Consider the following 16,698-nt stretch of genomic DNA (forward strand, 5'->3'; position numbering starts at 1 on the left):
AAGAGAGGACTGCGGGTTTGGGCGGGAAAATACCAGCTCGTGTCAAAGGGGGAGGGGAATGTCCCAAATCTTTTGAAAAGAGCCAGGAAGCTTTGAAAATGTTTCTCTGTGGCTGGCCTGACCAAGTATGGTCCCCATGTGGGACTGCACAGAAGCCATGGTGATGAACACTGCAGTTCTTCAGTTAAAAAAAAAGAATCAATTATCTGGCAATCTAATTTTTATATAATTCTCTTTCCCCTATTTTTTTCCTATGTACAAATTATGAAGCGTTGAAACAGGAAACTTTAAATAGAAGAAATCCTATCAGCTGAGATGTAAGAACACATCGTTAAATATACACAAAATCTGCTGCCTCAGATTTTACATGAATTTGCTTGAGTACAGCCAAGAGTCAGACATGACTGAACGGCTAACAACAACAGCCTCAAATGATAAATTTTAAAATAAAATACTTAGGTATAACATAAATAAAACTTTTTTTCAACTACCAGACATGAAGTGAGTGTAATATTGTTTGCTTATTCAAGATGACTTTCAAAAACCATTTACCTGATAAGCCAGTTCATCATGGGTTGTAGGTGCTGCATGACGTGTATGGCTCACCAGTATGACTTGTGAATTTGAACTGCTTTGTCCAGAGAGACTAGAATCTGTGAGTAAAGTGGGAAACTGCTGACCCTGCCAACAGAAAAACATTAATTAATTTTTTTAAAGGGGGAAACACTACTATCACAATTAGCAAAAAGGCTAATTCAGCACATATAATCTCTAAGGAATACTTCCTACGGCCCTTCGCTTTAATAGACATTAGGTTGTATGTATGCCCATTGACAGGTTTATTTTCCAGAAGCCTTTGGTTTTTTAGTCGAACAGTGAAACATGCTACTGATCTATACACTGGTTTTGTCATAGCACCACAAAGATGGAAGGAGTTCTCACTTCCATTCTGAGTAAATTATTCCAGCTCCTATCCTTACTTTGGTTGTGTATGTGTGTGTGTGTTCTCCAAAAGTCCTATCATTAACAACCTTGCTCAGGTTTTGCAAACTGAGGTGGCTTCCTTGACTGAGTCAATCCATTTCATGTTGGGTCTTTCTCTTTTCCTGCTGCCTTCAACTTTTCCTAGCATGATTGTCTTTTCCAGTGACTCATGATATGACCAAAGTACGATAGCCTCAAGCTTCTAGGGAGAGTTCAATCCTGATTTGGTCAAGGATCCACTTATTTGTCTTTTGGGCACAGTATCCATAAAACAATCCTCCCAACACCATGTATCAAAGGAATCTACTTTTGTCCTGTCTGCCCTCTTCATTGTCCAACTTTCACACCCATACATAATAATGGGGAATACTATGACATGAATTAACTTGATCTTCATTGCCAGCAACACATCCTCACACTTAAGGATCTTTTCTAGCTTCTTCGTGGCTGCCCTCCTCAGTTTCAATCTCCTTCTGACTTCTTGGGTTAGTTTTCCTTTTGGTTTATGATGGAGCCAGGGAATAGAAAATTGTGAACAATTTCAATTTCTTCATCATCAACTTTAAAGTTGTGTAATTCCCAGTAGTTATTACTTTTGTCTTAATTAATTTTGGATACCAGACACCTAAAGCATCTACGGGCTTGCCTATCCAGCCAGTTCCTCACAATACTTGTTCAATTGCTCTTATAGCTAGGAAACGCAGGTGTATATTTAATCTATATACCCACTGACAGTGGTTTTGTAAAGTACATGTGATAGTAACATCAGATCGGAAATCTTAACGTAGATGACAGCTCAGATGTTGTGTGACTTTCTGCCTTACTCCAGGAAGGATTTTTTAAAAAGTAAAAAACAGGCTGATCATCTAATGCTTGCAACACAGAAGCACCAAAAAGTTAATGGAACTAAAAATCACTGTCAAATAATTTGGAAATTATGGCCAAAACAAATTCAATGCATGCATTTTGTAGTATATTTTACAGAACTTCTGCATGGGCTTTTGAGACAATAAGAGACATAATCTTGTGTGCCATCAAGTCCTAACCAACTCATAGGAACCCCAGAAAGGGGCTTTTAAGGCAAATGAAAAGCAGAGGTGATTTGCCATTGCCTTCCTCTACAGCATCTTCCTTGGTGGTCCCTCATCCAAGTACCAACCCTGCTTAGCTTCCGAGACCTGATGAGATCAGACTTCACATCCCCAGACATAACCTTAGCTATAATTTATCGCAAAATTTCCTATCTCGGTCTGTCTTCAGTTTTGCCTTCTTCTAGTTTCACCATAATTATTCAAAATTATGAGGAAAAGGATAGAAACATTTTCTGGCATATGACACCAACCTGTGATGTGATATTAAGTGTCACTGCATCAAGGCCAGCAGACAACATACTCTGAGTATCAGCCAGCGTCAGGGTAACACTACCGTCTCCTCCAGTTCCTGGTGATGCCATTACTAAATTCTGACCTGGCTGAGACATGGGAGGTGTTGAAGGAAGATTCCCACTCGATGCATTAAGCTCTGTAAAAAGCATGGACATTATAAAAGCTCAGGTTACCTTAGCAGTTGAAAGGAGCCCCAAGGTTTCAAGGTCTCCAAATTCTTTTTATTATTAGAGTTGACAACCTTTAACAGCTGAAGACAGAGAGCCCTGCCCCCTGGAGCTGCCAACAACAGCAGCCGGTGCCAGCCGCTTACAGGAAAGACCCACAAGCCGACTGCGAGAAGGGACCACTGAATAATGGCTGCCATCGTTAGACAACATAATTATTACCAGTGTTCCCTCTAAGGTGAGTTAGTGTGAGCTAGCTCACAGTTTTTTAGCCTCCGGCTCACACATTTTTGTCTTTGCTCAGGAAGGATAGCTCCAGAGCAAGCTAATTTATGCAACAGCCAAATCACTGGCTCACAACTTCAATGCCGGTAGCTCACAAAGTAGACTTTTTGCTCACAAGGCTCCACAGCTTAGAGGGAACATTGATTATTACTAGCACTTTACTATATCAGATGGTTTTAGTTGGTTTTAAACTTGCTTTAATTGTAATGTATATGTTTTATTGTGTGTAAGCCGCCCTGAGCTGGCCTTGACTGGGAGGGCGGGGTATGAATTTGATAGATAAATAAATAAACAGATACTTCGTACACAATGGGCAGCCTAAATGAATTTATTGCTAGAATTATGCGTAAATTCCTATTTTGCTCTATTTTAAAAGAAAGGCTTTCTCCACTATTCAGGGAACTCTTAATAAATATATGCACCAAACTACTTTTTCCTCTGTATGTGCTACATCCACATTAACAACTACAAGTGGGATTTGCAGAATAATGGCGGACTGAGGTAACAGCAAATATGAGAGGATGACTGAATGACAGAAAACCATTTTCCAGTAAGACCAGTCTTTTAATGGAGAAGCTTGTTCAGATTAATATAATTACAGCAACTGTCCATAATGACCTACTTGAGTGAAGTATTAAATCCTCACCTGAAGTACTGTTCAGAGCTGGGCTCTGAGACAGGAGCTGATCATTACTTATGGTTAACGTAGCACCTGTTGACTGATTAGTGATAGTTGGTGTTGTCAATCTTAGGTTGCCATTCAGTTCATTTCCTCCAGAGGAACTGTGCTGAATAAGATCTTGGCCTAAACAGAAAATGAAATCTATGACCCACTGAAGATCAAAATATGTTTCTGCACTTCACCAATTTAATATTTTATAAGGGTAAACTAATGAAAAGGGGATTAAATAACTGTTTAAAGAAACATTCAATCTGGGGTTTGACCCACCCAGCTTTTTCACTGGTGAAAAGGGGAAGAGGGCATATGCTTTGACCACTAAAATTACTATGCTTGGGATCATGGGACATGCACAGACAAAACCCACCTGAGATGGTGGCTGAAGTAAAGGGGGGAACTAGAAAGTCCTACTAAAACAGCCACTAAGGAAGGAATGAAAACAAACATGGAATTCTACGTGCACAATGTAAAAATATTTGGAATTCTATTCAACATATGTAAGGAAGAATGAAGACTAAACATCTAGACGTTCTGTAGCAAAAGACTCATTACAGCCAAAGGCAGATAATTCAGCACACTAAAACATAATGGTAAGGTTCTCTGATAGGAAGAAGAGTCTGAGGGGAGATTCCAGAAGCATGTCTGAATTACAGATACCCCCCATAGCTGAGCCGTGCTTCAAAAATAAGGAAAGCAATTCTAATATCAATCTGCCACTCTCGGGCCAATACACAGAAAGCCATGCATACATTCTATGACATTCGGATTGCTCAAATCTAAATAGTCTAATTATTTAAAATATGATAGGTGCAATTCAGAGCTGATACAAGCTCAAGATCCAATGTGAAATTAGTCCACACACAGAGCTGGAATTCTGTTTGTTGTTTTTGCTGCATATGTCAGCATCAAGCACAAAAGACTCAGCTGATAAAATAGTTAACACTATCCCCAGAATAAAAAATGCATATATGCATGAAGAGATTCAGTTTATATTTTTGTGGCATCATTTTTTTGCTATGTAGACGACAAGTAGTTTTTACACCATCAGCAGCTTACCCCTTTAGTAGTGTGAAGTGCTACAGTAAACAACATCAAGCAAAACTCTAGTTTAGGGCATGGATCTACTTTAGTTTCTTTGGACCCTGTGTTTATGTAACTCTGGGTTGCATCTGTTGTATTTTAAATCATTTTATTTTAAGATTCTGTATTCTTTAAGAACAATAATTGTTTTATGCTGCTAATATAAAATGAGAAAATGTTTGCCTGTTTGGATGCAACACTTGAAAGAACTACAAGAGGGAAAAGGGGACACCCGTGTCTCCCCACTGCTTTCTAAGCGATCTTCAGAATCAAATGTGGTGTTTTTTTTCTTGTAGATTTTCATTTCACCCACAGCTACACATCACAGAAGGGTAAGTCTCCCACTTTTAGCAGACTAATAATGATATGTTGCTATACTTACCAGAGATGGTAAGGGTAATTTCTTGAGGGCTTCCTGATGAATTTGTAGTAGTGGAACTGGAAGCATGGGCTAAAACATGACTCAGACTTGAATTATTTATCGTCAGAGTAATCTCGTGTTGACCATTTGAGGTTGATACCATACCCTGAGATGTCATAACCTGGGAGAGATCCTGTGAACCTAAACATAATAAGCATGAAAAATCAATAGCTAATTTAGATATTTATTAATATTTAATACCGTTATGATCTTTGTGATACACTAAGTACAGAGTGTGCGGAGCAATCCTAGGATGGCAGCCCATCTATCACAGTGGCAGCACAGAACCTAGGAAGATTCTGTCCAAAGTGGGAAAGAACACCCCCCCCCCTCTTCCTTCCCCCCCCCCCCCCCCCCCCCTCCCGGTTCTTAAAAGCTTCCCATGACTGTGGCATTCTTAAACATTTTGTAAGACACTAGTGGCTGTAAAACAACTGAAGACATACAGATCATTTCTCTCTTCTTGCCTCTGTAACTTCAAATGCATTGGGGGGTGACTACACTAGGTTGGGGAGGTCTTGGTGACTCTCAGCACTATGGCCCTCAAAGAGGAAGCTGGGGCTGCCACCCCTAGGTGTGACTGCATGTGGAAAACTCTTAACGAACAACCTAATCTCAACATTTTAGAAGAATTCCTTACAGAGATTTAAATAAGACACACAAAAAAGAAGACACCAAAACATTCCTTCGCTCTGAGAATATTTAGGCCTGATTTAAATGTATTTATTAAAGTATGCATACCCCATCTTTCCTTGATGGCTTGCAAGTCCAAATTTAAAATGAGATTTTGCTGGGACATTGCCCTTAGCCATGTGACTTTGCACACAGCTAGCATTTCCTTCAAACCAGGTCCTCAGCTGCTATGCATGCAATGTTAACTTGCCAATGGCAGACAGATCTGAATGCAGGTTGAACTGGCATGTTAACTTCCCTGCACAAGCAGCAAGCCACTTTAAGCAAGATTCTGGGAGCATACAAAGTCTGCCCTGCTAGAATCACATTTAAATCAGTCCTTAATGTAAACATGCAGTTATCCAGCCATATTTTTGCAGAACCTTGAAGGTGTGATGAACATCCCGAATTTCCTATAGAGATCCAATTACATTAAATGGGCTACCAAGGCTGTGTTGAAGATCCAGGGTATGGGGCAGTAGTATTAGGCTGACTGGAAGGGGCCAATGCTGGCGCTGTACAAATCCATAATTGAACCCTGGAGAAATTCTGGTGACTGAGATGAATGGTGGCATGGAGATATGGCTTTGTTAAGTTCACTGATACCAAGAAATGCCACAGTTGTCTCCCTTGCAAAGAGAGAGGGCAAAAGGACAAAGTTGGTGGCAGCCCAGCCAGAGGCCACTGGCATGACTGGGCAAGCGCATGCACAGTGTGGGGTACAGCACAGGAGGAGGTTATATAAGGAACAATTGTGTTGTTCCTCACATGTTTGATGCAACTCGAGACACAGCACAAGGAAAAAGGGCCTCATACTTGGGTTACGAGGCAGTCAGCCAGGCCCAGATAAATATTCCTGGATAAGGAGTTTGAACAATAGCACCTCTTAGCCACACACCTCTGACTGGGTAGGAAAATCTTTGCTTCATGATAAAATTCTTTACTCAATGCCTGGCTCAGGCAAGGGAAAGTTTGATGGTCCCTGATTATCCCAACTAATGAGGTAGGTGTCTCTTAATCCATGTTCATCTGCAATCCCCCTTGTTCAGATATGGCAGAATTGACTGGAAAGTCTCCAGAAGTATTTCTTCAGTAAGAAGTGATTCCACCCCCACCCCCGATCAAGAATAGTCCTGATTCTGCATAGGGGAAAAAGACAGAAAACATCCCAATGATCTGATGTCTACTGGATGCCAAATCATTTGGATCATCCCTTGTTATTTTCTCAGTTCTGGAAATGCAGGGGAGCAAGAAACTGATTGCTGAGGATCTGAGGAAATTCCAGAGAATAGGATATCCCTCAGGTTTTCTTCAACAGTCATTTATTTGTAGTAAATTTCAAAAAGGTGCTTGTAAACTCTACCAGATGCCCTTGGGACAGAAGGAACACATGGGCAGGGGAACACAATCATATTGAAATGTACCAAAATGACTTCTTACCAGAACATTGTTGAAGCCATTAACTGATAAATTTGAAGCCTGCCATGTCTGCAGAAGGTAGGCAGACTGTAGGCCCTGGAACAGAGGGACTAGTTTGGAGGCAGAAGAATCCAACACTTCTGCTGCTGGAAAGGACTTCTTTTGCCTGGATATCTAAAATTCTCTTTTCTCTTTTTGTTCAAGAGTTCTAAGGAGTTTGGAGGACACCGGTTTCTTGTTTGGTGTAGCAGTTAAGCCAGTTTGGTGTAGTGGTTAAGTGCGCGGACTCAAATCTGGGAGAACCGGGCTTGATTCCCCACTCCTCCACTTGCACCTGGCTGGATAACCTTGGGCAAGCCACAGTTCTGATAAGACCTGTTCTTGAAAAAGAGCAGTTTCTGTCAAGAGCTCTCTCAGTCCCACCTACCTCACAGGGTGTCTGTTGTGGGGAGGGGAAGGGAAAGGAGTTTGTAAGCTGCTCTGAGACTCCTTTGGGTAGTGAAGGGCGGGGTATAAATCCAATCTCTTCTTCTTCTACTTGGGTGGAAAGACTACTGAATTAAGGGGAAGTCCCCATCTCCCAGGTAAACTAGTTTATGCTGCCTACCAATCCAAGCAAGTGGGTTGTACCCCTATGCCTAGGGGAGAATATGTTCTTTATAGTATACTGATTTCATTGTATTTGTTCTATTAATGCAAAATTCAAACTGCTATCATAAGCAAAGTTAATTTATAAAATCAAAATAAAAAAAACTGACAAGTTTATGGAGCACAGCAAAAAAAAAAACAACCCCAACAACCCACCCACCCTTCCAACAGAAAGAATTTGGGTTTTTTCAGTTGCACTTACCAGTAGTGCTAGCAGTCAACATGGATTCTTGCTCAGATATAGGTCCTATTGTCATGTTTGCTGAAGAGGTAACGGTGGGCTGTAAGGATAAACTTGACAAAGGCTGTATTACCACATTTGTTGGCACTGAGCTGTCTGCTGCCTGGAGGGATGTGTTCTGAGTAGCTAAACTGGGATCCCCACTTAGTTGCTGGGTTAGTACATTGCCCTGCTGTAGCGTCTGCTGTAAGAGACTGGGATCAATCTGAAAAGCAAACATTAGTATTTCTGAATATAGGACATTTTCACATTTGGATGGAAAACATTTTTTCCAAGCTGGATACTTTTGTCATCCTAAGACATGATCTTAACTAGTGCAGATTTCAGTCCATAAGCTATGTATTGCAAAAAACTGCACCTGCTACTGAAATGCTGCATAGGTTTCATATTTATGATGTGAGCCAGTAACCAACAAAGAAATCAGATTCAGGTGGGTAGCCACGTTGGTCTGAAGCAGCAGAACAAAGTTTGAGTCCGGTGAAACCTTTAAGACCAACAAAGTTTTATTCAAAGTATAAGCTTTTATGTGAAGGCACACTAGTGTTTCTTTAGATTTAGGGTACCACTTATGCTTAAACAGGGTTGCACTTACCTGTAACTGCTGTTCACTGAGTTGTCACCTGCACAGTTACACATGGGCACTGCACACACACAGGCCTACTACAGAGAGGTTTTTGAAGCTCAAAAAATACCTGAGAGCACTCTGCCCCCCTCCCCAATGCTATTTCCCACCTTTTCCAGCATGATAAACAAAGGGCAAAGTGCCCTTCCATCAGTTCCTCTCTGCTGCCAGAGTGAGTTAAAGCTGTCAGGTTTGAATAAAGAATTCATAGCAGGGAGGGATGTGTGAGTGCACAGGTAACAACACAATAAACAACAAGTTACAAGAAAGTGCAATCCTATTTTCATCACTCTGGCACCTGTGCAGCCCAACATGGGGGAGTAGTGAGTTGATTTAGCAGTCTAAGGAAGGCAGGTGTGAGCTCCCAGTTGAATAGAGACTGTACAACTGCTCTTACCACTGCTGTGGCTCTTGGGGCATCCATAGAATAATGCTTGGCAGAGGTGCATGATGATGACCACATTACTGTCTTGCAGATGGAATCAATGGAGAGACCACCGTGAAAAGCAGCTGAGATGGACTGGGATAGTGAGCATGAAGCTGCAAAGGAGAGTCAACTCACACTAATCTGTAACACAGATTAATGCAGTGACTATCCATCTAGAAATGTATTGTGCTTACAATTTCTTGCCTAGGCCAGGTTCTAAAAAGGAGATGAAGAGATCATCTTTTCCAAAAGGTTTTCCAAGTAAAAAAGAAGCACCTTGCATACACAACTGGGGAATGTAGAGCTTGCTCCACTTCATCCTGTGGTTGTGGATACAGCATCAGTAGAGTGATGTCTTGGTGTGAGTGGAATTTGGACATTACCTTTCAGAGCAATTGGAGCAAGGTTTGGAGAACTACTCTGATGTTGAAGTTTTTAAGGAAAGGAAGGTCACATCATAGTACCAGGAGCTCACTGATCGCTTCTGGCTGATGTGATGGCTGTGAGGAACACCAGTTTTTTTCACAGTGAGGGACAGGAGGTTCCAGGTCTTGTACCTCACCTTCCAAAATGTAATGAGATGAGTACGGTGAGTAGCCCAATGGTGAGGGCGTTCTTGGAAATGGAATTGTCTCCTGGGCCAGTTCCAAAGTTGATTTGCAAGGAACCGAGTCCTTAAGGTGATAGTAAGTAGGGGTAGAAGACGACTTGGGAGATTTCTCAAGGTGCTTGTTCTTAGCCATCTCATGTAGTGGTTCCAAGGAGCTATGCTCTGAGGAAATAGGGGTGGAGCTTTTTGCACCATTTTCAAGACGCAACACTCTATAGAGCCAGATATCAGGTAAAACTGCTGGCAGGGAACAATGTGGGGGAGAGAGAGGAGCGCCCTCAGGCTTTTTTGAGCTTCCAAAACCTCTCTGCAGTACAGGCATCTTGGTAAATAGAGCTTCTGCCTGAAATGTTGAAGAGTTACTGTTAGAGTTATGCATGACCTCACTCCCTGGCATTTTATGGTTGGCTCTGCTTCTTGCAGCAGCCATTTTGTGGCTGGCTCTGCCTCCTGCAACAAACATTCTGAAGTTGTGCCCATACCCTGTGCCATAATTCTGAAGGTCCCTGCAGACTCAAAAAGGTTGGGGGACTCCTGTTCTAGATTAATAACTCCTACACTATCTTTTATGATAGACTTTGCTCTATTAATATTTTAAAACTGAGCAATATCTCCTTCTTTCTGTGGCAAACAATTTTAAAAATGATTACATGGGAATAGAAAAAAGAAGACAAATGGTTTAAAAATTTAAGTAAAACAATTATCACTAGGAATAGCACACTATGCAATGGCAGGACAAACCCTCACCAGACCCTGACTAGATCTATTTCAGTCACTGTGAATGCACACACACAAAGTCATGTCTACAGTTGAATGACTAACAGTGTGATCCTTAAGCAGTTACACCCTTCTAAGCTCACTGATGTCAATGGTCTTAGAAAGGTATCTCCATGCAGGATGGAACTGTAGGTTTTCAGCTTGAACCTACTTCTGCATTATCCAAGGAAAGATAAATGGCAGGGGCAGGAGAAGCAGCAATGTTTAGATTGCTTTGGTACAACAGGTTCTTAATGGCCCGCATAGTCTCTCAATACTTTGCATATTCTCTCAAACTTCAGGACACAAGAGTTCTATTCATATTTTGTTTTGTAATATTATACAGTAGATATATAACCTATAACAAGAACGTGCTTCAATAAACAGAAGAGTTGAGGAAGGAACTGATTTATACAGCACTCATTCCATAACGATTTGGAAAGGATAATAAATAATAACCCACCTGTAATGTATTGGGAAGGATAATAAATAATAACCCACCTGTAATGTAATGTTGTTAATGCTGGAAGGATCTATTCCAGAAATCTGAACATTTGGCCCAACCAAGTTAGCAGCAAGCTGTAACTGTATTCCTTCAAGGGTTGCCAAACTACCATCTGTTAAGGACACAGTTAAATCACCGCCAGCTATCAAAGAAAAGATTTGATTTGTTAGTATATTCTTTTTCCCCCAGACAGATGTTAATGAGATATGCCTTGCATGGCTGAAAATACACAATTCTCACACAATGAAAAACAAATGAAATAATAGTTTATTACATCAATGACTGATAATGTCTCAAACAGATGTAATCAGAGCATCAACAAAACTAAGTAATTAGTAGCAAATGTAAAAAGGTGCTCACAAAATATTTGCACATGGATGTACTTTCCCCTTAGAAACTGCCCAGAAAGGAAATTCCTCATCTTGCTAGGCAGAAGAGTTCTTCTACTGAAATACCCCTACAACTGGGAAGCTCTTCCTGATTTTCTTTCTATATCTACAGCCCTGTAGTTCCAAACTCATGGCATCATCCCTTTTTTGGCTGGCAGGCTGAACAATAGCTCTCGCCTTCTACATCACTTGTTGCAGAAATCCAGGGTTGGAATCTCTCCAAACTAAACCCCAAATAAAAGGACAACCATTTTTACCTGACATAGAAGCAGGAAGTATAGCTTGACCCACAAGACCTTGCTGAAGCAAATTTTGGTCAAATTGTCCTGTTAGTACAGAGTTATTCATGATGAAAACATTGGGATCTGTTGAGGATGAATTAAGCAGATTTACTGGCTGCAGCCCCTCAGTAGATGTACGAGGTGTGGATTTCCTGGCCTTCTTGGCCTCTGGTTTAAAGTGACACTGTATGTGAGTCTTCCTACGTCCAGAAGTTCGAAACCTTAGGTCACAGTGAGGACATTTAAAAGGCTTTGCTCCTGTATGCAGGCGCATATGCACTTTTAGACTTCCTTTCGTAGAAAATGAATTGGTGCACACGTGACAGCTAAAGAGCTTTTGTCCTTAAGATTAAAGGGAAAAAATAACACAACACAATGAAAATAACATCTCTTCACACTTTAGGATTTCATCTGTATATATGGATTTTGTAATTATGCTAAGCACAACTGATGCTTCTTACAGAGGACATGTTTAAACAAAACCATACACTTATTTTTGAGGAGCGCATTCAGGAGCTGGCAACAGGTTCTCAAGTGTGTCCATTTTCCAACCTGCCAACTCTACTGTGCACAAAGTGAACAAATAACCTGACAGATTTGAAAGCAGGAACTCTTTGTGACCCTGTGGGATATTATCTCTTTAACAGAATGAGATGGTGCTGGTTTTTTAATTGATTTAATCTGAAGGAGAACAAAAGAACAGTCTATGGCCAACCTTCTACAAGACAGTCTGCGTAGGGTAGTGGCTATGAGACTGAGGTGTATATACGGAACAACTCAGTTCAAACACTGCTGTGCTGCATTTTCAATTTTGTTTCCCAGATGTACTGCTTTGGGCAAGGAAAGACAGAACTCGCTAAGGCATTTGGGTAAAACATTCTGTTGTGTTTGGAATGTTTGGAATTTACGTACATATGATCAGAAGGATTGAACTGCAGTGGAAACATTCCCAATTTTAAATGCACTGCATCTCTTTAAAAGGGATGCACATTCAGGAGCAGCAACCTAGTTGCTTTTTATTTCTCCCTAACACTTGCTCCCTTGTGAACAACTTCACCTTTCTACAAAGGGTGTGAAGAATTTCTCAAAAGTGAGGGAGCTAAAATGCTACTTCACCTCAGCACTAAATTTGAACCTTGACATGAACCCACAGGACAGTGTTAAGAAAAGCACAGTCTCCCAGGCTCAGCCTACCATCTGCAATAATATACAGGGATGGGCATGAACTGGGAAAAAGCAGTTCAGTTTGTGGCCAAACCACAAACCAAACCACAAACCGAGCCAGGAGGTTTGTTCACAGAACGAGACAGTTTGTGTCCTTACAAAAGGGACTTCAGTCCCTTTAAACAGGGTTTGCAGAAAGCCTCCAAAAAACAGCTGAGCTTAACTGTGTCGGGCAGTCTTGTCCAGTCCCTTTAAACTTTAAAGGGACTGTAGAAGACAGCCTGAAAAACAGCAGTTTCTTTAAATAGACTGCAGAAGACAGCCTGAAGATAGCCCGAAACAGCTGAGCTGCTTGCTCCCCACACTAAGCTGTTTTTTGGCCTTTAAAGGGACTGCAGAAGACAGCCTGAAACAGCTGAGCAGCAGGGAGCGCCTCCTCATTGCTCAGCTTTTTCTGTGGCTGTCGTGGGGAACAGAAAGCAGGGGTTTAAAGGGACTCCTGCTTTTTGCTCCACCCACAAACCACCACGAACTGTTTTAAAAGTTTGTAGAAGTTCGTGATGGTAGACCTGTCATGAACTTCTGTTTGTGAATCACAAACAGGGCAAAATTATTGATGACTTTTGCTTCATGGTTCAGTTTATGCCCATCCCTAATGGTATATGCCTGCAATCTGAGGATAATGCTAACCTAAGGTTTCTTAAATTATGCATGCAGAGCACTATGAACTCTCTCAGGTTCTATGCATTTTTTATTACAAAAATATTATTATAAGTAGATGAAGCATTAGACTTGAACTGGGGAAGAGAGCAAAATTCACACCTAAGCTCAGCCATGGAGCCCAACTGGTAACCCCTGACCAGTTATTGACTCTTGGCCTCCTTTACTCTCATAAGATTGCAGTGAAAAAGAAAAAAGGGGTATCTCTGGCCACTACTGAAATATTTTTTGTTCATGGGCAAAAATTACAATCATAGATAAGTTTTTTTAAAAAAATATATGGCAAGATCCAGCCCAAGCTAACCAAAAGCAGAAGAGAACAGTTCCCATGAATGTATTTGGCTGCACTACTCAAAAGTTTTATCCATATCTCCCCCTGCCTGCCAATAACCACCACCTCGCTAAATAATACTATCAAGGAGAAAAGACTGCAAATGCTGTTTTGATGGATTTAAATACTAAAATTACTTTCCATAGTAGTTAATGAAAAACTGAAGCAATCATAACAAAATATGAAGAACATCCCTCCCCCACAACTAGTGATTAGCTGACAGAATTGGAAGAACTGAAGATACTACTTACCTGTGTGTGTTTTTACATGACAATCCAAAGTAGACTTCACAGTAAAACTCTTTCCACATTCATCACATTTATATGGCTTTTCGCCAGTATGGATACGCACATGCCTATCCAAAAATATTTTTTTCTTTAGTTACTATAGGCTTATACAAATTGAATGATAAACATGTCACTTTCAATGTCTAATAAATCACATTCCAATAAAAATTGTAATCAAACTGATTTTAAATTCTTGGGCTTTTTAAAGATCAACTTGACTGAAAACGTTTTTTTTTAGACTGAAATGTGATTTATTAAGCAAATCAAAACACCACATTTCCAAATACCCTGGGTTTATCAGGGATGTTTTTCAACTTCGTAATAGCAATAGTTTCATAAATAGCTTAACAAAGAATTACACCTACACAACTTTTAGGAGACAAAAAGACGTAAAAAAACCGAGAGTCACAAACAAGGCCTCTTAGATTCAAATTATACTGGAGTCATTCCATTCAGGTCTTAAGGAACTATGATTTTTACTAGCCCACAGTGATCTTTCTCCAGTTCTGTGTATTAAAATCAATAGTTTTGGGAAGAGTGGGTGATAGAAGAAAAAGATCAAAATTCAAAGTGCATGTGTACATGACCAAAGAAGTCTGAGCTTTTGCACAGGTGCAAGTAACAGATTTACATCCGATAAATTTCCATATAATGGACATTGTCCAGAAAGTTCCTTGACATTTTGGCTTGAACTAATTGGAGTAGGGAAGGGGAAATCTCCTCACCTCTAGTCAGGACTGCCCTTCCTTAGACTCTACAGCTGAAGTGCTAAAATTTTCCAAAAACTCTGCACAGCAGCAAATACCATACGTAGGACAACACAAAGTTCACAAAGAAGAATCCTCACGTAATCTGTAAACTGCTTTTGAAACTTCTCTGAGAATCAAAAGTAACTTCCAACATGGGGCACTCTTAAAAAAAAAAGAAAAAACTCAAAAGGCCCACTGACTTCATTATGGAGTTCTCCAAACTGTGGCTAATGTAAGTAAAAGTGAGCTATAAATAACTTGCTTCCAACAGATTATTTTTTGTATGGCATACCTCCTTACCTTACTAAATCACTAGGTTTTTTAAAGCTTTTCGGGCAGTAAGTACAACAATTGGCATATTTTGGCTCTGCTTCCATTTCTGCCTGCTTGTCCTTGATTTCACTAATTCTGTCTTTTTCTGCAGCTGATTGGACAAGAACTTTTTCGGAAACAGTTGCACTTTCCTGGGGTCTAATTTTTGCAAGTTCTGCTGTTTCCTCCTCTGTGAAAGTGATGACACCAGGCCTAGATTTTCTAGAACTAGTTCTTTCAGAGTTTTCATCATCCTCTTCTGCACATTCAAACAGACAAGAAATAACATCTGTTAGAACATCAAACAAGCTTCTCAAACATGAGTCAAAAATCAAACTGGTTATTAAACAAACTAAAGGTAAAGGTTTCCCTTGCTCGAAAGCTAGTCAAATCCGACTCTAGGGGGCGGTGCTCATCTCCATTCCCAAGCCAAAGAGCCAGCACTGTCCAAAGTCGTTTCCGTGATCATGTGGCCAGCATGACTAAAGGCCGAGGCACACGGAACGCTGTTACCTTCCCACCAAAGTGGTACCTATTGATCTACCTGCAATTCCTTTCTTTCGAACTGCTAGATTGGCAGGAGCTGGGGCCAGAGACGGGAGCTCACTCCATCATGTGGCACTAGGGTCATGAACTGCTGAGCCGGTCTACAGCTTCAGTGTCTTAACCTCTGAGCCACTGTGGCTCACAAATATTTCTAAGCTGGACTATATAGCTCTTCAGAACCATGACGTGATCCCTTCAAACCTGCATGCACATTCCAAATGGTTATACCAATTTCTTGTCAAGGTTGGGGTCTAAAAAAGGTAAAGGTATTCAATATTCCACAAAAATACTGAACCAAGCTGGCTGCTGTCCACCTGTAAAAAGTTGCTCACCTCCTGCTTCTCCACCTGTTGCTGCTGTAGAAGACACAGTTTGATGTTTTTTCATGTGTTTTTTGCAGTGAACTGTGGTTCTAAAAGTTTCATCACAAAACGGGCACTTATACGGTTTCATGCTCATGTGGGTTGCCATGTGTCTGGTAAGACTACCATTAGTAGTGAAAGATGTATTGCAAATGCTGCAACTGAATGCTTTAACTCCTGGAATAAGGAAAGTGACCCCAAACAAAAACAAAAACACAGAGAGACTTTTAGGTTGCCTAATGACTCTACGCACACAAGAGAATTGCAAGACTAATGCTAAGCAGAGTTATACTGTTCTATCTCCATTAAAGTATATTCACTAGCCTTGTTCCCATCTTATAGTGAACACACATACATCAGGGACAAGTGCCTGGATAAATGTGGATTTGTATGCTACATTCAACTGTAGATGTGTTGAATGTAACATGAGAATTACTCAACTTGCGTATTAAAAAATCAAATGTACACTGTACATGGATCATGTGTGCACTCATTGTAACTTGTGAACAAGGCTACTGTTACAGAACAATCCTATGCAGCATTATTCCAATCGAAGCCCACTGAAATCTGCAAATGATTTCACAGTAAGACACTGTTATTTAGAATGTGATTCCTACAAATGCGGTTTCATCCACTAGCTTGTATGACTTTTGAGA

The 16,698-nt window shown here is 40.6% G+C and overlaps 1 protein-coding gene across 1 annotated transcript in view; it reads right to left on the minus strand.

The window, feature by feature from the left end:
* Window positions 1-16,698, minus strand: part of ZNF236 (zinc finger protein 236) — a 92,143-nt gene that overhangs the window by 22,610 nt on the left and 52,835 nt on the right. The window contains exons 20-29 of the mRNA XM_015412837.1: window positions 16,013-16,219; window positions 15,123-15,393; window positions 14,038-14,141; window positions 11,548-11,913; window positions 10,898-11,043; window positions 7,943-8,186; window positions 4,963-5,142; window positions 3,468-3,626; window positions 2,327-2,505; window positions 553-681 (exon numbers count right to left, since the gene is read on the minus strand). Of these exons, the coding sequence (XP_015268323.1) occupies window positions 553-681; window positions 2,327-2,505; window positions 3,468-3,626; window positions 4,963-5,142; window positions 7,943-8,186; window positions 10,898-11,043; window positions 11,548-11,913; window positions 14,038-14,141; window positions 15,123-15,393; window positions 16,013-16,219 (1,985 nt within the window). The remainder of the gene's footprint in view (window positions 1-552; window positions 682-2,326; window positions 2,506-3,467; window positions 3,627-4,962; window positions 5,143-7,942; window positions 8,187-10,897; window positions 11,044-11,547; window positions 11,914-14,037; window positions 14,142-15,122; window positions 15,394-16,012; window positions 16,220-16,698) is intronic.

Source organism: Gekko japonicus, unplaced genomic scaffold, assembly GCF_001447785.1.
Source record: "Gekko japonicus isolate JY-2015 unplaced genomic scaffold, Gekko_japonicus_V1.1 scaffold1157, whole genome shotgun sequence".
NCBI classification, from domain to species: Eukaryota; Metazoa; Chordata; class Lepidosauria; order Squamata; family Gekkonidae; genus Gekko; species Gekko japonicus.